The 22,459-nt window shown below is 39.8% G+C and overlaps 2 protein-coding genes across 14 annotated transcripts in view; one reads left to right on the forward strand and one right to left on the reverse strand.

The window, feature by feature from the left end:
- Positions 1 to 90: 90 nt before the first annotated feature.
- On the forward strand, positions 91 to 2,660 carry LOC104694278 (nucleoside diphosphate kinase). Its single transcript, XM_039562610.1, has 5 exons — positions 91 to 197; positions 397 to 529; positions 1,063 to 1,164; positions 1,869 to 1,981; positions 2,424 to 2,660. Exons 2-5 carry the CDS (start codon positions 401 to 403, stop codon positions 2,539 to 2,541), a joined length of 462 nt encoding a protein of 153 aa, XP_039418544.1. The 5' UTR covers positions 91 to 197; positions 397 to 400; the 3' UTR covers positions 2,542 to 2,660.
- Positions 2,661 to 3,126: 466 nt separating this feature from the next.
- Positions 3,127 to 22,459, reverse strand: part of MBTD1 (mbt domain containing 1) — a 35,177-nt gene continuing 15,844 nt past the window's right edge. For 10 of the 13 annotated variants that reach the window (XM_039562602.1, XM_039562600.1, XM_039562598.1 and 7 more), the window contains 10 exons: positions 22,205 to 22,339; positions 21,645 to 21,733; positions 20,132 to 20,366; positions 18,899 to 18,954; positions 18,536 to 18,640; positions 17,576 to 17,729; positions 15,049 to 15,131; positions 14,498 to 14,732; positions 13,815 to 13,892; positions 3,127 to 7,038 (listed from right to left, as the gene is read on the reverse strand). In XM_039562602.1, the coding sequence (XP_039418536.1) occupies positions 6,920 to 7,038; positions 13,815 to 13,892; positions 14,498 to 14,732; positions 15,049 to 15,131; positions 17,576 to 17,729; positions 18,536 to 18,640; positions 18,899 to 18,954; positions 20,132 to 20,366; positions 21,645 to 21,733; positions 22,205 to 22,339 (1,289 nt within the window). In that variant the 3' untranslated portion in view covers positions 3,127 to 6,919. The remainder of the gene's footprint in view (positions 7,039 to 13,814; positions 13,893 to 14,497; positions 14,733 to 15,048; positions 15,132 to 17,575; positions 17,730 to 18,535; positions 18,641 to 18,898; positions 18,955 to 20,131; positions 20,367 to 21,644; positions 21,734 to 22,204; positions 22,340 to 22,459) is intronic. The other 3 variants (XM_039562604.1, XM_039562603.1, XM_039562601.1) reach the window with 1 other exon arrangement.

The following is a 22,459-nucleotide window of genomic DNA, read 5'->3' on the forward strand; positions in this document are numbered from 1 at the left end:
TTCGGTCCGGTCCCGTCTCATCCCGGCCCGGCCCGGTCCCGCTCGGTGCTGGCGGTCCCGCCCCCGAAGCGCCGCCGGCCCGGCGGCTCCTCCTCTGCGCGGGGCGGGGGATCCGCGGCCCGCCCGCCTTCTCCTCCGCCTCTTCCTCCGGCGGCAGCGGCGCGGGCGGCAGCGGCGGCGGCAGCAGCTCCAGAAAGGTGAGGCCGGGCCGGGCCCCGCGCTCCAGGGGCACGGGGGGTGCGGGCGGAGGGGCCCCGCGGGGTTCGGCGGGGCCGGGCCGGGCTCGGCGGGGCCGGGGGGACGTTCGGTGGCGGTGCCGCGTGGCGGGGCGGTGCCGCCATGGCCGCCGCCGACCTTGAGGCCGCGCGTCCCCTCACGCCGCGCTCCCGCCCGCAGCGCCATGGCGGGGAACGGCGAGCGCACCTTCATCGCCATCAAGCCCGACGGCGTCCAGCGCGGGCTGGTCGGGGAGATCATCAAGCGGTTCGAGCAGAAAGGGTTCCGGCTCGTGGCCATGAAGTTCGTGCACGTGAGTGCCCGCGTCTTTATACCCCCCATCCCCGTCCCTGCCCTGCCCGAGAGGGGCTCACCACACCCACGCACAGAGAGTCTCCCCTTGCGGCTGCTTCTACGGCAGAGCGGGGATCTGATGCGGCTGTGCTGGGGCACGCCTCGGGCCCGGCTTCCTGCCCAGCACGCGGCTTCTCCCCTTTCCAGAAAAAGCGAATTTTGCTCCAGTGGTTTAATGCAGCCCGATTGAGAGCTGGAATGGCCTTGGCTGAAAGGCTGTGTTGGGTAACATCACCCAGGAATCCCGTACTCTGCTTATCGCTGAGGGTCACTGCAGTGCAAAGAAATCATATTGCCAATTCCCAGCACTGCCACAAAGAACTCCCTTAATGTTACAGCAGGAGCTCACGTTGATACCCACAATAGCACTGCAGCATTGTTGGTAACATTAATTATTAGTGAATCTAATCACTCATAGTCTTACACCTGTAACACCTTCTGTTCAGTGATACTCAGAAAATGATATTTAAAGTTACATCTGCCCTTTTAAAGGCCTCTGAAGACCTTCTCAAACAACATTACATTGACCTGAAAGACCGCCCCTTCTTCCCTGGTTTGGTTAAATACATGAACTCTGGACCTATTGTGGCCATGGTAAGTGGCTTGATTTTAGTTTAAGATTACTTTCTTGAGTATATTTGTCTTGCTCTATAAATTATTAAGAATATTCAGAGATATTGTTGCAGATACATTTTTTTCAAACTACCTAGTTCTGATAGTGGCAAAAGAAAAAGTTAAAATTAAGACAGTGAAGTTACTATAATAAGAAGAAAAGTGCACATATAAAATGGGTATTAAAATGCGTAATATATAAATGCATAAAGCAAAATTCCCGAAAGCGAGTCTTCTGCACCAAAAATCTGCTTTGGGCAAGGTCAGACTCTCAGACACAGAAACCCATCTTCTGTGTCATTCATTCTTACATTCCTCGCAAAACAAGGCACTTGCTCTAATAGCATCTCCTGCTGTGGTTATGAGCTAGGAGAGAACACTCAGCAGGGTGTCCCTATCCCACCACAACACAAAGGGCTGGGAGTTGGCCTTGTACATTAACTCTGAGGCTTGGTGAAGGATCTCCTTCACTGCAGTAACAATGGTGATGGTCCTTTTTACAAGTACTTCCAGTTCATACGCTTTTTCCCTTGTCACCTTTACAGGCCTAAGAGAGAATCTAGGCAGGGTTAATTTCTTTAGTGGTAGAGCCTTTGTTTCTTTGCAAAGTATGGTAGAGCAAAGATGAGTTGTCAATATTTTGTATAAGCATGGCGTAACAGAATTTTTTGTTTTTTTACTTTAAGGTATGGGAAGGACTCAACGTGGTTAAAACTGGGAGAGTAATGCTGGGGGAAACCAACCCTGCAGACTCCAAGCCTGGCACCATCCGTGGTGACTTCTGCATTCAAGTGGGAAGGTTTGTGCTCAGTCTCTTAATTGATACTCAAAACTCAACAACTCCTACTCACTGTTTCACTGCCAACACAAAAACTGTTGGTAGTCTCCTATTCTACAAAGCCAGAATTGGTGGTAGATACCTTAGTCTGATGGTATTTCATTTGCAGGTCACAGTGCATAGCTGCTGCTTAGGAAAGTGGTACAAAGCTGACTTTGTTTGCAGTCCAGCTCCTCCCCAGAGCAGCACGTAAGCTCAGGCAGGGGCTGGTGTAGAACAGTAGCTCTAGAGCAACCCTGAGAAAAATAATTAGCTCTTGGGGGGGTGGGGGTGTTGGAACACTACCAGAAATAACAGCAATGGTCTCCCTGCTCTAGATGCCTCATGCAAGTTTTTTGCAAATTGAGAACAAGGTTGCTGAAAGTGTATTTTTATAGGGAACAATGTTTGTCTCCTTCCACAGGAACATCATCCATGGCAGTGACTCCGTGGAGAGTGCACAGAAGGAGATCAACCTCTGGTTCAAACCGGCAGAGCTCATCGACTTCAAGCCCTGTGCACATGACTGGATCTATGAGTGATGGGTTCCCACAGTGATTTGTGCCTTCCAACACCTCATCTCATTCCAGCTGCTGCCCTGGGAGCAACCACGGTTATCTTAGTGCTGAAAGTGACTGTCAAATAAATGGGTGTGAACTAATTCCTTGTGGTGCGTTCACTTACAACAGACCCCTGTTCAAATACTCAGGGAAGTCATTTTAGTCATTCAGGAGCCACTGACACGTGGTCCTGGCACAGCTGCTGAACTCAAGAAGTGGCAAATTTGCAGAGGGAGAGCTGAAGGGAGGCAGGAGCTAGAAGAAAAACGGGATACCACAAAATTTCCCTCCTTATACAAATATTAATACTAATACTAAATGAAATGAGAGCCAAGTGCAAAGCTTGCTCTCTGAAATGATTATCTAATTCACCTTCTCCTATCAAACCCATTACCTTGTGCTCAGGGCCTCACACGATTTGCTGTCAGACCAATATACCCAGTTACTTAAAATACTCATGGTTTTACAGATTGTGGGTATTAATGTGCATTATCTTGAGAGAAATAAGCTGAAATGCATTTAGGGCTAAGAGTGTCTTTTAAACAAAACAATCCCTACTCAGAAAAAGACTTTTTATAATTTTTATTTTGTGTAAAAAAGGCAAATTTAGTGAATTATTTTCATCTTGTACACAAAGTTATAATTTTAATGCTTTTCACATCCATGCTGAAAATCTGCAGTCTCGTAAAAATGAAAGTAACATTAATTTCTCCAAAAGCATTTTTTCACTGAGTTATGTACATTGCATGAGAAAGCTTTAAATACTTTCTCACTGACCACACAAATTACCAAGAAAATAAAAGATAAATTTGTACAGATATTGATCTATATATCAAATACATACAGAAATTATGTAAAAACCCCATTTGTTTAATCTTGATTCCCGCCCCAACATTTTCCCGGGGGCCAAAGCTGATGCCTTTTTTTGTATAAATGGCTGTGACTTTTCATTTTAAATATGAAAAAAAATCAAAAGGAAGAAAAATTCAGCTGAAATCACAGTTTTTTAAAATCCCTTCCCAATAAAGGATTGTTACCAAATATATTAGCACCATCGTACAAAGATTGAGGGAGGGTATTCACATCACAGAAAACAACAATAAAAAACCAAAACAAACACTGAAACCCGTGTTAGTATCCGTAGAACAAGGAATCAATAACTGCTGTAGCTTTCCTCAGACGTAGCAAGGAACAGGTTAGAGTTCTACTGAAAATAACATAACAATCAAAGATCAGCAGAGATTTGGAGCAAGGAAAGGGGCAGCAGCCAAGGCAGGGACAGGGCTTGGGCTGCCTCATGGTCAGAAAAACCTGCTGTGCCAAATGCCAGAATTAGTCCGACCCCATTGAAGGTTTCAGGTGTCCAACATCTGCTGCTCTCTCAGCCAGGTACCACAGCTTGAAGCCAAGAGAAACATCCCAGAGCCACGGGAATGCTTTGCAAAGCCAGGGAGCTGCCACAGGGACACGCCACAGGCTCTCTGGAGATCACATCCCTGGTAGCACCTTGCTCAGGTTTTCCTGAGCTTCTCCTCAGCAAGTGACTTCCAGCAGCTCCTTCCATGGTTTGCTTAGCACAGATGTCACTGTACTCGACAATTACACAACTGAGGCATATTATGAACTCAGAGACACAAAAGACATTTCACCAACTGCTGAAGTCACACGGGTACCCGAGAACATACATCACCTCACAAGACTTTAGTGTTTGATGAATAAAAGAATACTGTAACAACTGACAGAACAGATTCTTACATTTTCCAGCACAGGAAGTGTGTTAAGGACTAATTTTCCCTCTTGACATTTGAAGACCAACTCTGAAATCAGGGATGAGCCTGGGCAATACTCAGGAGCCCAAGTTTAGTGACCTGGCAATGCACCTCACTCATTAACTAGCCCGACCTTCTACCTTAGGAAACACTAATTAATGCAACAGTTTTTCTACTCAAGTCAGAAGCTGCTGATAAGAGAAGAAAGCAAGATTGTGAGAACCTTGTTCCAGCTGACTGGGACAACCTGCAAGTTGTTGCATTAAAAAAAAATAAATAAATCAATAGTACTATACTTACCAAACCAAATCAATGCTTGCAGAGCTGGATTTTACAGCAGGTTAAATTGAGAACATAGGAAAACAAACACTCAAGGCTCAAAGTGTCACTACAATGGTCTCTAATCCTACTTCTCCAATCTAGGCTGTTCAAAATAAACTTCATGGGTGGGTCAGAATCTGAGATAAGGTATTTGAAGTCTACCAGGTCCAACAAAGTCCTTTTCGTGGCTGTTATAGAGAGCTAAAATGTCTTTACCACCTGAAGTTACAGATTCCTGTAATCTGATTAACAGATTCTGTCAATAGAAGAAGCTGTTGTTAAAAATGGGTCGTTATTTAAGAAATGTTACCAGTAAGGGAGAAAAGGATTCCAGACATTCCTACACTATACAGGACATGTTTTACTTCCAGTAGTAAATACAAAACTTTACATAATTAACCCCTCTTGCATAGAATGAGGTAAACCTGTGCATATCACCAATACTATGTACCCAAAGTTAGAGCAATTTTTTAGAAAATAATCAAATTGCTGGTTTTCAACTTTCTATGCACTTTTTTTTTTAAGCTCAAACAACAATATACAAAAATGGTCTCCTGGGGCTGTGTGGGTTGATATCCTTAAAGCATTTCTTAGGCTGTAGGAATACAGATGTTAATAATTTTTGATCGATTTTTTTTTTAAGCCCTAATTTATGGTCAAGAGTCATTGTACTGCTCTGAAGGGGACCTGTGAAGACCCAGAAGCACTTGCAGAACTTATGAGATAATTCCTGAGAGTTTAGTTAATGAACCTTACTGGTAAAAGCTAAAGCTCTTGATGCACATTTTTCCAGTCACAGCTCTGCAGGGCTGATCAACCACCTCACTCATCAACTCCATTTACAAAAATGTACAAAGGTTAAAAATATGGAAAGATAAAATCCAAATTACTAAGAGCTCCTGCAAAAATTTTGTGTTTAAGTGGTTGTCATTTTCACCCTTTTATGTGACTTTTGCCTTGTAAAATTCTAGAAGTTGACCAGGTGGGGCTAATGGGATACTTGACATGAGACAAGAATTCCAGGCAATAGGCAAATCCAGTTTATGAATTATAGACTAAAACCATGTAATTTTTATACTGTTCTCAAGTCACAACTCCTATGTTACACTATTGCAGCAAGACATGAATATTGCAGGCTATGCAGGACTGAACTAATTTTTAATCCACAGTGTAGGGCTCCTTTCAGCTCACCTGAAACCACGTGGCACATCAGTTCTGAATGGTCACAGATAAATATTTAAGATGGTAAGGAAACATTTAGGGCTTCCTGAATGGAAAAAAATTTAAAAAGAAAGAAAAAAAAATCACAAGAATACTCACAAGTTCCTTCCCAATAACCAAGGGAGTCCTTAGTGACTGTCCATCTAAGCTGCTTCTTCAGTCAAAATTCAGAGCTAAAACTAATCTTCCAATGAGGGAATTTTCTGAAGTTCCAGTTTGGCATAGGGCTCTGTAAACATCTGCTGAAGCATTCCAAGACTACAGACATTCATGTACAGACAAGGGCTTTCTAGATCCAATCCAATGCCCACTGCAGTCGATGGAGACAAGGCTACTGATATTAATGGGCACTGAATCAGACCCTAAGGAACATTAAAACCCAAAATTTTATATAGAAAAAGGTATTTTAAACTAAATAAAAACACCTTGAAAAGTTAAAATCTTCCTCAGGCGATGGCTCCGCTCCGTTGCACTTGGGCCTACTCACTGAGTAGAGCTTTACAGCACTATCTTCCACATACAATTTATGCCTCTAAATCAGGGCTTAAAAGCCTTATTTTCACAATTAAAAAACCAGAGGCGTGACCAGTGCAGTTCACAAGAGTCTAAAAGTCTCCCAACTTGTACCAAAAAGGTTCATTTGTTATGACAGTTCATTTGTATTTGCAACTATATCTTCCTCCAACTGCTTCCCATAACCATGCTAATTAAACTTTAATCTTACCAAAAAATTAGAATTTCAGTTCTTGTTAACAATGCACAATAAATCTGAACTTGAAAATATTGCAAAATTCTTTCAAAAGCTTCAAATACAACACAAAAGTGTCCATTTTTTTTGTTTTTAATAAATTGAAAAATCTTTTTCACTAAAATAGTTTCCCCGCCCTTCCAAAAAATTCTGAACTGAGTCTAATTCACCTACAGTTAGCAAAGTGCCCCAGGCACAGTCACCCGAACTGCACCATCCAAGTGGGAACAGAATCAGTCAGTCTTGGAGAAAGGTTCTTTTCCTATCACCAATGCTGTGCCCCACACTCCTGGGAGCTGCCTCAGGGCTCCTGTTTGATGTAGTAGCTGGCGGAGCCGTTGCTCTCCTGGTCAGATGCTCCCTGCAGGAAGCTGTACTCCTCTCCATCCAGCAACTCCTCCTTCAGCTGCAATGAAGTCACTACAAATCAAAAATTCATGTTAAACATCTATACAATTTAAAGTGCAACTTTTCCTTCAATTTACTTAATAATATTGCTATTGGGAGCACACCCCAGATTCCCCATTTTCTTAAAGCATTGCTAAAATGCAGACTATAACACTCAGGATCCCACACAGAGCAGACACTTTGTGAGTGCAGATGGAACCTCCAGTTATGCTCCAATATTAACAGACTTCAAATTACTTACAATAATATATTCTCTACAAGGTTTTCTCAAGATCTGAGTATTTTAAACCACTTAAACTTTTAAACCACTTTGCTTCCTATTTAGTCTTTATGCAAGTAAAAATGAGATTGGAAATGGCCAACAGTTAACCTATAATTCAAATTACTTAGCCCAGTTACTGCAAACAGTCTGTGTGAGACAACAAAATTTTTGACAAAGATTTCTCAATTCATCATTAAAATTTTAAGTTCCCAGACAGTTTCATTCAAGCAAAACATTTTTTGTAGTTTCAATCTTCTCTCTTCTTTTGTCAAAATTAAATAGAAATGAGATCTAAGACAAAGATGTTATGAATAGCAATAATGTCACAATTACTTTTCCTGTTTCATTAATGAATAGAGATGATTATCAAAATATGAGCACAATGAAAAGAACACTGAAAACAAAACATGTAAGCATTCATTAAAGGTGCAGTACCCACATTAAAGGGTTGATTATACAAAAATAAATGATTCTCTATGACCAAATGAATGAGAAAAGTATCAAAGTTTATAATTATTGAGTATAAAGTTTATATACATTGTCAATGTGTCTTGAAATGCAGGAATATGCAGTGAAAGAAAAAAACCCCAACCCATAACCTGCTGCTACTGATAGCCCTTCAGTAACTTACAAGCTGTTTGATTATTCTTTTACAAATATTCTATGTCATCTTCTATGTTGAAACAAGTTCTTGAGCTAAATAAAAATAAAATTTGAAAATTAAGATAGTAGAAGATGTCAAAAGTTGCAGCATAATGCAAGCTCTCCTCATCTTTAGTAGATTCTTCCTCCCATCTACACAGCCCACAATCCCTTCCTTATTTTTTTCTCTCAAGTACTTTTCCCTGCATCATGCCCATCTCTGACCAAGATTCCTGATCTTTGGGGTACAACAAAGTGCTGTCTAAATGCTAAGACGCACAATTGGCTACTTGGCTATGCTGCAATACCTTAAGCAAAGGCTACACAGAGGTCAGGGATACAAACCAACCCACCATGCACATTGTTTCCCTTCTCTCCCCCCAGCAGGAAGCTCCTGCAGGTACAGGAGTAACAGCAGTTGCCATAATTTGGATTGTCTTTGGCTCATTTAAACCAAAGTCCTGACATTTAGTTTGTTTCTATTATACAGCTTTTAACTACAATCCTCCATCAGAAAAGCTTAGTTACAGCTACACACTGAATTACTTGAAAGAAGAAAAAGGAAAGCTAGTGGAAGTCATCCAACTAAAGGAAAAGGGATGCAGATGAGCCAGGTACTCCCTTTCTACATTGTCTCAGTGATTTGCCAGGACACAGACTGTGTCTGGTGCTATGACATTCAAACCTCTCAAAACCAATATGAATGGAGCAATATGCTCCAGAGTTGGGAGAATCTCTGGGAACAATCTCCTCCTCTGCCAGGTTGGCTGTAGGTTCTTTTTAAAAGTGAAACAGTCCAACAGGTGAATTTCAGTGCTTAAAGAGATCATTTCAGATTACTGAAAGATGTGAACTACTCATGCACCCTAAAGCAGCATCAGGAACTTGTTTGTATGGAGTGGTTTTGCTCTCTAGCAAGGTGAAGAAGTGCTGAACCTTTCTCCTGTCCTCATGACAATACAAACAGGGAAAGAATTGGGTTTGAACCTTACTGAGATCTCCCACGGACAGCACATTTCAGAGCAGATGCTGCTTTGTTACTAACCTTACACTAACTCCATTCAAAGCCCTGCAAACATCCCCTGCATCTGTCCTACAGCTACTGCAACATCAGGCAATGAATGATGCTGAGGAATACGTATGTAATTAATGAGTTCTGGCCAATCTCAAGCGTGTTCTAAACCGATTAGATGGTATCAAGGTTATGCCTCCTTCCTAGAGACTGAAAAGGTGTGGTCTTGCTGGTTTCAATATAAACACAAACACCTTTGGACAATGACATGGCTACACCACAAACAAAATGAATTTTGTCCAGCCTTACCAAAACTCAGGGTTGAAAAGTTCCCCTCAACTGATCACAGAAAGCATTGAGTATCAGAAACCAAGGAACACAGGTGTTTCATAGGAACTGTGAGATCTAATGACACAGAAATTCAGACTGTGTATGTCTTTGCACTATAGAAATGCAATGCAGGTGTAGATTTGGAATAAGAGAAGAACAACTGGGCAGAAATAGATGCTCCAGAACACTCTCCCCTAAGCAAGGCTTCCCTTTGGCATCAAAGGCTCTGTTAAACACAGCATGTACACACCAGTAGCAACATGAAGTGACACTAAAGGGGTCCTTGAGAAGTGTTAAGAGGTGTGCAGAAGAGAGTAAAGGTTTTCCTCAGGGTCTAAAGGTGGCATGTGGGTTCTTTCTCCCCCAGTCTGTTAATGGATAACACATGGACAAGAGAAACTGTTCTGGATGTATTCCAGAGTCAGCAGAGTGCTGACAGGGCAAGCTTAAGTGCAGACTAAGGCAAGCTTAAGGGAGTAATCAAGCAAATCTGAAGCTAAATCTATCAACCTGGCAACTGTCCTGCAGGGAGAGCATCATCCAGCCCGTCTGACAGCTTATTGCCACAACATATTTGTTAGCAATAATTTGCTGCATTATGTTGCCACAGATATTAGGAGAAAGGAATAGAAAAAACTACCAGATCCTTGAAGTGAACTTGTATAATTGAAGATTGCTTACATTATGCAAACTATACTTAAATAAGTTCAAAATTTTAATCGCCTTCCTTAATACTACTGATTAATTTTTAAGAGTTTCTCTCTGCTCAGCCATACAGATGCACAACTACACTGTTTCAAATATATTTTCTTAGTAATCCACAAAATTTCAAATAACACATTCCAAAGATATTTTTCCCAGATAACTGCTTTTTTCCAATACAAAGACAAAAATGTTTATTTATCGCGTATCGTTATTTTCTCTGCAAAGGATAATCCACACTAATGACCTACTTACATCCAATATTCCCAGATCCACATTACCAGAGTGCATTTTTGTATTTTAACACTCTGCAGAGCCCCTCTGGGATTCACAGTAACCCACACCAAAGCCTCCCTCCTCTGAAGTTCTAAAGCAGCTGCAACCCTCTGCTATGATTAATTCAGTGACGTGGTGCATCAGCGAGAATGAAAAGCTCTCTAACAGAAAAAAAACCAAAACAACTAAAATTCAAAGCAAAAAAAAAAAAAAAAAAAAGGAAAAAAGAAAGATTGGATGAGTCAGCACATGACACCCTGGACCATAGCTCCCCACTCTGCAGTGACGCACTGCTGTGACCAGTTACCTGTTTGGAGGCTGGGACTGAACTCCTGGCTATTCCTGGGAGGCTGGAAGGCCTCGGGGGCTGTCTGTGCTGGAAGGGCTCGGTATGGAGGAGGAACCAACTCGTCATCCCCAGAGAAGCTCCTCCGCACCTCACCTGCCATGGGTGGGCTGGACAAACTGACAGGTTTCTTCCCAACTGGTATCTTCCTCTCTAAACATCAAGTCAAACTAAAATAAACGCTCGAGTTAAAGTGCATCAGGCAACTCTGTTCACTGAGAAATGGCTCTGGTTGATATTCACCCATTCTGGAAAACCAGGGCACATACAATGGCACTATTCAGTTATTACTGGGAAAATTGTTCTCAACAACCACATTGTAGTCCCTGAATTCTAGAGGGTGCTGGTAGGGTTTCAAGGCCCTTGCTTAATACCATGACCTACTTATTTCATGCTCTATCAATGAAATACAAGTGCTGTGAATTACTTCTGCTGCAGCTACACTGCACAGTCACACACATTCCTCTGCCTGGACACCCAAGACATCTTGGCTCTGTGAGGCTGCAGTTGTTTCAGTGTGTGTGCCTAAGAGACAGAAGGATGCTTCTGGGGAAATAATTCTCTCCAGACAAAGTTTAGCACCTCTAAAAATACATACTCTTAATTCCCTTAGAATGGTATTCCCCATTTTTACAGTGCCGTACTGTAACAGAAATAACCATTTCAGCGTGTAGAAAAAAACTTCTAAAATGCCCTCGAATTATTAAACACTGCATTCATGAAAAAATGTTATTAAAACATTTCCCATACAAAGTACCATGTTTCTCCTTTACCACTGAGATGCTCCCATTCTGTGCCCAAGGCATGTTCTCTGTGGTATTGAGGGTACAAGATCTGTAACACAAATCAGTGTCTTCAGCTACATCAAAACTGTGGCTGCTGATGCTTCAGTCCTATCAGCACTGTCGGACAGACAAACAAAAGCTCAGTCCTGCAAAGGTAACTGATTATGCATATGCTAAAGGTATATGCTCAAATATTCTTCTTATAAGACAACTTCAGGATGAGCCTTTTAGAGAGATTAATGAGGCAGAATGGTGTCTACAGAATCCCAGCCTTGAAAATATGGAGGTCAGATTATGATTTCAGTAACCTTATTCTGATACATATACCCAAGAGGAAGCAGACAATACCAGCAGATATTGCGTCCTTCATGATTAATTAATTGTCCAGGCATGCTGGCAAGTTACCCTTCAAGAATTCACCTGCACAGCCATCTGAGCAGCAGGCACACAGTACAAAACCCCACTCACTGAAACAAACACTACTGGAAAGGGAATTGGGGGAGATTCTCACATATCCCCAGCAGCATTCCCAAAGTGTTTACGATGCCATCAGTTCTGCTTCCCAAAGAATATGTGCACTCCCAGTGCTCCCAGGAAGGAGGGGACACTGCAGCAGAAATCTGCATCATTACACACAGCAGAATGACTCAACGACATCCTGGGCTGTGTTGTGAACACTTGAGAAAAATGTGTGGAAATAACCCTGCCCTGCTAAAACTAATCTAATTTACAACATACACAGAATTTCTCATCAATCATCTGTGGTGACTTTACATGGTACCATAAAAACATCACTGCTGCATTATATGGTTTTGTGACTGAAATCCTTTACAAAATAACCTTCTATTTCATTTACAAGTGCTGAACAAGAAAAAGCTTCAGAAGACATTTTTAGTGCTATTTCCTGTGTTCCTGTGACTCAGCACTTCCACTGCCATAACCTACTTAGAAAAAACCCATGTAGGAGGCAACCAGCTCTAACTCTTCATGACCTTGTTCTCTCATCTTCTGGTGATCAAGAGGATTTCTTAGTATTGAGCAAACAGCCCAGAACACAGTCAGAAGTTTTCCTTGCTTCCACAGCCAACATTTACCTCAGGTTAGTGAGAAATTTCCCTAGACTAAGTTTTCTAAAGCTAGACTAAAGCTTCCTATGGCACTAAGTAAGAGGAATTAATCTTCCAGCTTCAGGTCACACTAACTGTAAGAGGGGTAGCAAGAAACTAGCAGAGGTATTAGGAAAGGGATAAGGCAAGGAGTACAATGGTCTAGCACAGCTTTATAAACAAAATCTGCTCAGACAGTGCAGAATTATCCAAAAACAGGTCCTACACAAAGGTAATTAACCATAGGGCCATATTTCCCTAGCTTAAGGCAACAGCACTCACATTCCCTGGATATTCTCAAATGAGGAGTTTTCTAGTACCTGAATTCTATTTTAAAAAATACTGCTGCAAGTTTCTGAAAAGGATCTGGATTTTACTGTTTGTTTTACTGTTTATTTCCTCCAATAGCAAAAAGAAAAACCAGTGCAATGTTTGAGGCACTTAGCAAGAGGTTCTAAGAACTTCCCAGACACCTGGTTTATCTGTGAAACTCACCAGCCAACTTTTTTCATGCCCAAAGATCAACACAGCAAAGGTTGTATTCTCAATGACTGGGGAAGAAGGTTCCAATTGGCTTTAATAGATCCATTCACAAATTTACCAGGAAGGCAAGGCTTTAATTCCTCACATTAGTTCTACACAACAACAAAACACTCTGGAAACAAGTCTAAATTAATCAAGCTAATTTGATATTTTGACAATTTGATTCCAAGGGAATCAACTACTGTGCAAAGAACCTGAACACTTCAGATTCTTAATAATGTCCGTAGTGTGTTTTACTGTGACAAGAACAGCCACATACAGCAGGGCTGCTTGTTTCTGAAAGTAATAATGTAAAAGCCTAATTACAGATGCCTAAGGCAAAAAATTTGGCAAATAAGTGGCTTTTTTGTCTTAAAGAGGGGCCAGTTAGATGATGATTCAAATTTTCTACACCTCATTCTTTCTGATCCCAGTAACTTGGTTCTTATTCCTCCACCTGTGTTACAGAGAGCAGAGGGAAAACTGTGTTGATACCTGAGTATTTTGTACAAGGCAGTACAACTACACAGGCAATATATTATTTAACTGAAATTATGTCAGAATACAAAAATATTTTAACCATTGTCCATCTACAATTCATAGATTATTATTATGAGCAACAGCTGCCCTATCACAAGTTATAAAAAATGGTTATTCTCAATGAAAAAGCTCCTTTTATGGCATACTGCACCTTTAAGCATAACACCTGTTTAGACACAAACATTTCCAAATAGAGCAGGGACTTAGGCAGAGACCACAAACTTTAAAACAACAGGAAAGGTGCAAACACTGCTTTGTCACCCACTTTTCTTATGTCCTTTGTACTGTTGCGATTTAGCTTTTTTCTTCTGTTTGGATGAACTTGACTGGCTATCTCTTGATGCTGCAAAAAAAGAAGAATTCAAAATTTCTGCTTATTATTTAAAAAAATAAACACTTCAGAATGCATCAAAACTGCTACACAGTTACAGAATTTTTCCTTAGTGACAGAACAAAGACAGAAATTTATTGTGGAAAAACAACTTGCACTAAACTACTTAACATGAACTCTCTCATTACCCTCTCATTAAACAACAGCTCTTGAGACCCAGTTAGCAGTTATTATCACTTGATCTGACAGGACAAGTTGTGATGTAATAAATTAGATACAGCTTCTGCACAGGCTGAGTTCTACAAAATTCAGGAGGTGAAACAGATACACTGGCAGTCTTAAAGCAATATAAATTCTCAGCGATCTCCTCCAGAACTGACAAGTAAGAGGCTTTTTCCCTGCATCAAATCAGCATCTTCTGGCATTGAAAAATAGTAAAAAAAACCTCAGAAGTACTTTAAAAATCAAAGTGGGAGAGATTAGAACTGTGAATTAGCACTTTCAGGCATTAGCAAGGATTTGTTCTATTTTTGTTATGCCTGGGGAGCTAACTGGAAAAGGTTAGGAGAATGAGCCCCCACGAAATTCATCTCTACTATTGACAAAGCAGGACTCACACTGCGGTGCTGGAGGCTGCAGCTGGTACCCAGTCAGCTGACACCATCCCACGGGATACAGGTCTGGGGACTCACAATCCACCCACTGATCATATTCATCTTCCCACCCATCAAAGTGTATCCTCAGAAGCCGGTGGATAATGCGTGTCACTGTGGCCACACACACCAGACGGGGCTCCATCAGATCTACAGCCTCCAGTTTCATGCCAACATGAAACCCATGATTTGGAACTTCCTGGGGAAGCAAACAAGGCAAACATCAGTAAACGTGTTCATTAAGACATGTTCATTAAGATAGCTTAAACACAGCGCTGAAACAGGAGCTTCAATCAACTTAATATAGAAAAAAACTAAGTATCACTCATGAAGTTTCCTGCACCTCTGCATCTGTCTAACATTTCAGAGATACCAACTTTTGTTTACTCAAATGGTTCTTATCTCTAGTCTCAGTTTTTCAAAACTGTATTTAATGAAATGGGTCCATCCCATGCACTATGCAGAAATAGAAAGAAAATACTAACTCCAGTACAAACATGTACAATTTTTATTACCTTATTGAAGAGCTTCACTGGTGCTGCTATTGAGTCAGTTTCCCTGAGGTAGTCAAACCACTTAAAAGGGAGTTTTGCATAACCTGTGAATTTTAAACAACATTTTCATACACCAACTGCAAACTTCAGGTGTAAGAAAAACAGCAAAAAATTGCACATTGGGAGTGTGTTACAGCTAAAAAAACAACAAAGAAGTCAAACATTAATAACAGAAACTTCCACTCTGTGAGCTTTGGTCTAAGGGACAGTCACCTGGACATTGCCCATTTGCAACAAACAGGAAGAATGAAGCACTGGGTAGCATAAAAGGTATCATTTAAGATTAATCATTTAAACTTAAAGTTTTTTGTCCACGCAGATTCTTGATCTCTACAAATGCCCTACACAAATGACCCAGAACAGATAATGGAATTAAGCACATCCAGTTTCTTCCATGTGGGGAAATAGCTTCACTATTGAAACACTTGAATTGTCAGGAACAGAATGGTAAGGATAAACATGGACATTTTAAAAGTTTAATAAGGGTAAAAATAGCAGTAATATGGAAAATAAGAGGATTTTCTAAAAGCTATTATAAAGGGAAGAAAACAATCTCTCAAAAATATATGTATCTGCTACTGAATATGCATAAAACACAGGAATATCTTTTCCATTGGGCAACTCCAACAACTGCTTAAACTAATAATTTTTTAATTCTAGCTGGAGCAACAACAGCTTGGAGGGTTTCTCTGCAGCAGTGTGCAGTGATGGACATGCTGAAAATCTGCAGCGCAGTGGGCATGGCATGGGAGCTACAGCACAGGGCTGGATCTCACCTCTGTGGGGGCAGAGGGCTGCAGCTCAGGGCTGCCACACTCAGTACTCACAGCCCAAAATTCAATCCCATCCCTCAAAGTGCCTAAGCCTTCATCTTCTACTGATTTCAGCTTGGGATGAAGATGTTTGGGAGGAATGAGCTTTGCAAAGTCCAGTGATTTCACAGCAACTGAAGTTTCCACACTGCTAAATGCAATGTGGATAAGAGTGCTCATACTGGCTATGGAATATCTCCATGAACAGATGCAGCTGGAGAGTTAATTAGTAAGGGCAATACTGTATCAGTTCTGCATATTAATGCTTTTCTTCTCAATGTAACATTCCTCTGCTACACCAAGATATTTGTACTCAAGTTCATCACACACAAGAAATGTGCACGTGGGCCTTGTCAGACCAGGCAGAATTAAGAAACTGTCCATTTTCCAGCCTGTAATTTGGAAAGCAGAATACCCTCCTCATTAGAGTTAAGGAGCTTTGATCACTTTGATCCTATTAAAAATGCTAATGTGCATTATGCTCTGTATTTTACTGCTGGTAATTCCTCTTCCAAATGACTATTAGACTATTGCATGTGTGACTTCTAATCACCTCTCACTGATGACACAGGACTTAAGAAAAACTGCAGTAAAAGGGAAAATGTACATGGAGGTAAAGAATTAGGTTGCCGTGATACAAGAAAAACACTGATTATCATAAATGTGCTAACAACAAAACCCACATTCTGAAAGCAGTGTGTGAAGAGTGAAGAGGTAAAGTCTCATCACCAAAGGCAGGTTTTTCTCCTATTCTGTCTCATCAGTTTCATATATGTGTTTCTAAAATGATTGATATGTATTGATATACAAGCATTTCCTCTTATAAAAGTATCTCTATTGCAAGAGTCTCTGCACCTCAGATTTTTGAGGGATGCTTGTGCCCATGAATTTCTAGGCAATAAATTCACTAAATGAGCTCACTGAAAAATAAAACTATATCTGTATAACTGCACTTTCCACACACTCTAAGGAGACAGAGTTGTTACTGTACAACAAAAATGATATGAAATTACTTTCTGCATGCTGCATTACACTGTAGTTATTACCTAGAGAAATAATTCATTAAATACAAGTAGAAGCCTGCAAGAATGAGAATGGAGGGAAAAAACCATAGAAAATTATCGTCATCTGCTGTTATACAGCTATAATCCTCTTAAAAAGTGCCAGACCAAGGCAAAAAATGGGAAAAGGGAGGCAAAGTCTTCTGTAGGCACATGTGCTTGTGGACAGAGAGCTTTTCCTCACAGAGGGGTTTATTCAGTGTACATCCCTAAAACTCAAGTTTATGTATAGCCTTCCAAAAATTGACTGGTATTGTGAATTAGCGTAAGATTCTTTACAATGTTCATTAATTGTTTTGGTGGCTAGGACTTCTCAACCAGTTACACTTTTGGAATAGCCTTTTTAGTGATTCCTGCACTTCCCACTGACTTAGTGGAATCCTGAATTTCTGACAGCAAATGCAAATTATTTCAGCCAATAATCAAACTTTTTCTAAATGAAGAGTTGGCTACCTCTGGTTCAGATCACTTCAAAGTAAAGCTGTTGTATTTGTTTCAGACTTAAGGAAGTTCTAAAAAGTGACCTGAATTTTGTAGGCTGAGTTAAGAAACAAAGCATATGGCACATACAATATCACTGAGCAATATTCACAATAAAAGGTGTCAGAATGCTACCTGTACCTCTGGGTGGAGTTAGTTCAATCATGTTAATTTCACAGAAACCAACAGGGAAAATAGAAGGGGAAGTGGCATGGTAACAAAACCAATCAGACCCATCTGCTGCTTCTGAGCCATCAATCCCAATCATAAGATAGCCATCTGCTAACACCTTGGTAAAGAGAAACAAAATTCCACATTAAATACCTTCAGCTGGGTGAGAAGGCTAGAAAGAAAGCATGCCATGTTTCAAAAGAGTGAAAGTAACTCAATAATAATGGAAGCACACTTAGAAGGACATTCAATTATAACAAAAAACCCTCCAAATCATACCTGTCTCCAGGATTGTGAATACCACTGTCACATGTACCTCTGATAACTGCAAAGTTACGAGATCAACATTTCCTTTTTCTGATCTCCAGTTTGTTTTTCTTGTGAACATCAGCTCTATTTCTAAAGCTTTATAACTCAGTCTATTCTTCATCTTGCAAGGATATTCGGTATACCATTACTCAAAACCATAACCATACTCCTCCTCACTGGAAAGGTTAAACAATTCAGCTAAGCTGCTTTTTACATTTTCTCTTTTAAAGCAGATTTCACATGGATTGGCTCCCTTTCAATCAAGCTAAGAAAGGAGAGCCTTAAAATATCTTCATAGACTTCTGCAAGTCAGCAAGATGAGGTTTGGTTTTGAACAGCTGCAAAACTGGTATAATTAGCAGAAGATTTTCCTGCAAATTCATCTCACACATACATTCTAAGTAAAGGTAAGGCTGAATTTCCAGAGATTAAAGTCAAATTTACATGAGCATGTTTTCATAGCAGTTGTATATAAACAATTAACAGACATACCCCATTCACTGTGTGAATCAACTGCACTGGTTTTGGTTTCGTGCTTTTTGTTTCAAGCCCGAATAAAGTTTAGTGAAAAAGGATTCCTCTCTGCCTCCCAAAAATGCACATTTGCTTTTTTACCTTTCTGATAGTTGCCACACATATTGCTGAAAGGTTTAGGGGGTCTATAGCTTCCAACTTCATTCCTTCTTTAAACCACTCTCCAGCTGCATCAACCTCTTTTACCTGAAGAATCACAGAACAGCAGCAGAAACAAAGAATTTAATGAGCCTGGAACAAAACACACCCCCACACTGCCAAAACAACAGACTGAAATACCTGTTCTACCACCTCTGCTTATATCAAGGAGGTCAGATTGGGTAATAAAAGCAGAAATGCTTGTACTGGGCCAGGATGTAAATAGTTTCAGGTCTGGTTTACACACAACAGGAACTAAAAGTCCTCAATCAACTCTGCAAAGAGTGTTCTAGCTACTGAACTCACCTTCATAAATAAGTGTGGGGGTGCATCAAAATGTCCATCCTGTTTCTTTGTAATATCTACAGGGAATAATAATAGTATCATAATATTGTTCAGAAGTTCTGTTCACAGAGCAAACAATATGTTTTTCTGAATATATTAACCAGTACCATACAATCAGTGGTGTGGAAGGCCCACAGTTTCTAGCAACACTCCCACAAAAATCAGGAGGACATAATCCATCCATTTTCCTTGCTGACTTCAATCTGAGCTACCTCTATAACACAAACAATTTTTGGGAAAAAACCCAATATCCAGTATTTACAAGACCGTTTGATTATGTTGCAAAATTGATGAAAGTATTACATAAAAGCTTTTGCAAAAAATTGGCAGGTAAACTACTTTGCACTATGCTATGACAGAAAATTACATTTCTCTATATATTTTTATATAATTACACAATCACTTGAAATATATCTATCTATATCTATCTGTTTATAAATGGTTTCAGTGAAAGTTGAATCATTAGGAAAACTGAAGGCCTTTCCCTGAAGGGAAGCCTTGTGAAATGCTTTACAGAAATTCTGTTTCTGACAAGAAACAGAGAAATAATAAAAAACCCAGACTTTTTTTTGTTTAGAAACCTTAACTATTTCAAATTACAATTACTTTTGTATTTTAGGTAGCATGGGCCTTAATTGTGTCCCTTCTATTAGGCTGTCACTTCACTTTCCCTGCCCATCTCCTAACGCCCTCTAAATCATGTAAATACTGCAATATAAAATATTAGACAGTCCTTAAACTTGCGAGTAAATAGAAATTCTGTATCTACTAGGATACTTGTCCATGTCACGTTGTACAAAAAAAGGAGTTAGATGTGAAGAAACTAGGAGTTTGTGGAGCAGGGCTGTAATTCCAGGTATCAGCATGAAAAGTGATGTTTACCATGCTTGAGGTTTTTCTGCCTACATTTTGTTGACCTTTGTTTATCATTGAATCTTCTAAATATCAACATATTACAAATCAACCTCAAGGTTATTGTGGCTTTTCCACTGGTGTATAATACAGTTAATTATAATTTTAACTGAAATTCCTGAGTGTAATATAATGGATAAAACCCCTGGGCCACATTACATGTTTTAAAATGTCATTATTCAAAATAGTTTGATTAATTGTACAAAGCAACAGAACTGCTTAAGCCAGACTCCTCCCAGCCAACAGTGCCCACAAAACACCTCTAACCCAAACCAAACTTACCAGATCTTTTGAACCTGTGTCCTATACTTCGAGACCAGCCAATATGATGAATGAGTGGGCTGTACATATGGCACCAGAAGTCATCAGTTTTGTCCTCACTCTCTTCATACACCAACCTCAGGCGGCCCCCAATGACACTTTCCACCACCGCCACCCTTGTCCGGCAGAGGTGCGTCTTGTCCACCACTTCCACCCTCATGGAAGTTTTGAAAGGGTACTGCATACTCTCAGACACCTTGAAGCAACACAACACATTCTGTAAGAATATCCTCTGCTTTATATCCTCCTGTCTGTTAAAGCACAGTATTGATGCACTTGTAATTTAATTCAAGTACTTGAATCAACCTGAAGAAATGACACAAATTATTCCTCTTCTACTTCATTGTAACAAAATGTTTCAGAAAACTAAGAATAGATCCTACAGTACTTCAATTGTTTCAAGGTCATCCCTTAAGATGAGATACAATTCCCTCACAAGTTCAAGGAATTTTCCACTGACATAATGAAAGTTTGTTCAGTTGTTAACAATGGGTGAAGTTACCTTGAGAAACAATTTTAACAAGAAAAATCTCAAGACTTTTTGTTCTTGTTTTGTCATCCACTCAAAATACAGCATTTTAAAAACAGGATTAAAATACTTCATTATAAGGCATGGAAAACAAACCTTCAACATAATTAAAGCTGGCCATTGACAAAAGTATTTCCAAAAGAAAGGAAGAGAATGGAAATAGATGTTAATCTGCTTTGTGAAAATTGATTGTGTTTAAAAATCAGTATCTGTCATTTGCCCTTTTCATTACCACCTCCCCCAAAGGACTGAGATCTTGACAACTTAATTTGGCTTCTAACTTAGCCAATTTTTAAATAAAAATTAACAACTGCAGAAAGGCTTTTTGGTTGTTTTTTAAACATTAGATACAGTGTAAAACAACAAGTCAAGTCTCATATTTCTACTAAGAACTATATGCAACATCATCTCACAATATTGGTAAGTAAACTTACAGCACACTATACAGCAGCTGCCACACCTGAAGACATGACTAAGAGAAAAAAAACATTGTCCAGAGCAGGTGAAAAATACTAAGATGTAAAAGTATGATCTTCATTCCTTCTAGATCCATGCTACATTAACATATTCTGTTCAGTTTCTTGAAATAGTGCATGATAAAAATCATTCCTGAATTAGAAAAATCACTTTTCATTTTTCTTACATATCATAGGGTAACTCATGAGCACTTCTGGGTTTTCTGTGGATTTTTTAAATGGGGTATTTTAAAATTAAAATAGACTAACTAGTTTTTAAAGAAAGCTATTTTTTCTGGAGCAGTTTTCCAAATACATACTGACAAGTGGGGACATAACTGGAGAAGGGATTCCAAGGAAAACTGTATCTAAGGGAAGAAACTACTGTATCACCTTCAAGAGAAGGTAATGTGCCACTGTAAAATATTTCAGTTCTTCACACTGGTGCAATTTTCTTTACAGAACATCATTGATACTGCATCAGCCTTACCTTCTGAGAAAAGTCAGGAGGAAGTGTTTTGGCACCAGTAAGTCGTTTCACTAGAAAAGCTTTCCAGTTTGTGTATTTGTGTTGGATAGCTGTTGCAAACAAAGGGGAAAAAATAAGCCACTGATATTTAATTTTGTCCATTAGAGACAATATTAGAGTCTGGAATATGTGAAGAAGAAATCCCAGATGACTATTAAAACACCTACATGACAGTAATGACAAAAAGCCTCTTTAGAGAATGAATGCTACCCAAAATTAGGTTTATGGGTCAGGGTAAAGAATTTAATAACAAAGTATAAATTAAATCAGTGTATGTTCCCATCACTGATTAGCCAACTGCTGCCACCCTGATCTTAAAAGCTTTGAGTCGCATCAGATGGGCTATTCCAAGAAACACTTCAGCATCAGTCAAGCCCTTATTTTTCCAAAAGTCAAAATTATTAATTCATAACTGTTGAAAGAGTTGTTATGGCAAAAGAATACTTGATATCTGGACCATGAGCAAATTCAGTCTAATAAAGAGACTCTGACATGAGTCAGTAAGGCCACTATTTACATACTTCGAGGAGGAACTAAGGGCTTCCCACTGGTTGCACACCAACCAACTGGGTGGATGTCAGACCCACAAACGTTGCACCAGAAGTCAAGACTTGAATCATTTTCAAAGCCTTCATATCTCAGCAGAGCATTGTAGCCTGAAAGAAAGCATTTAAAAAAACCCACAAGAATTAAACAAGACTATAAAATATGTATTAATATTTCTTGTCCAATTTTTTTATAGCAAGTTGTTTTTATGGCACATTTCAGGATGCTAT

Source organism: Corvus cornix, chromosome 18 (genome assembly GCF_000738735.6).
Source record: "Corvus cornix cornix isolate S_Up_H32 chromosome 18, ASM73873v5, whole genome shotgun sequence".
NCBI classification, from domain to species: Eukaryota; Metazoa; Chordata; class Aves; order Passeriformes; family Corvidae; genus Corvus; species Corvus cornix.

Coding starts and splice junctions, on each gene's coding strand:
- LOC104694278 (XM_039562610.1), top strand. CDS start 401: ATGGCGGGGAACGGCGAGCGCACCTTCATCGCCATCAAGCCCGACGGC. Junction 1,165..1,868: donor CTGGACCTATTGTGGCCATG/GTAAGTGGCTTG, acceptor TTTTACTTTAAG/GTATGGGAAGGACTCAACGT. Junction 1,982..2,423: donor TTCTGCATTCAAGTGGGAAG/GTTTGTGCTCAG, acceptor CTCCTTCCACAG/GAACATCATCCATGGCAGTG.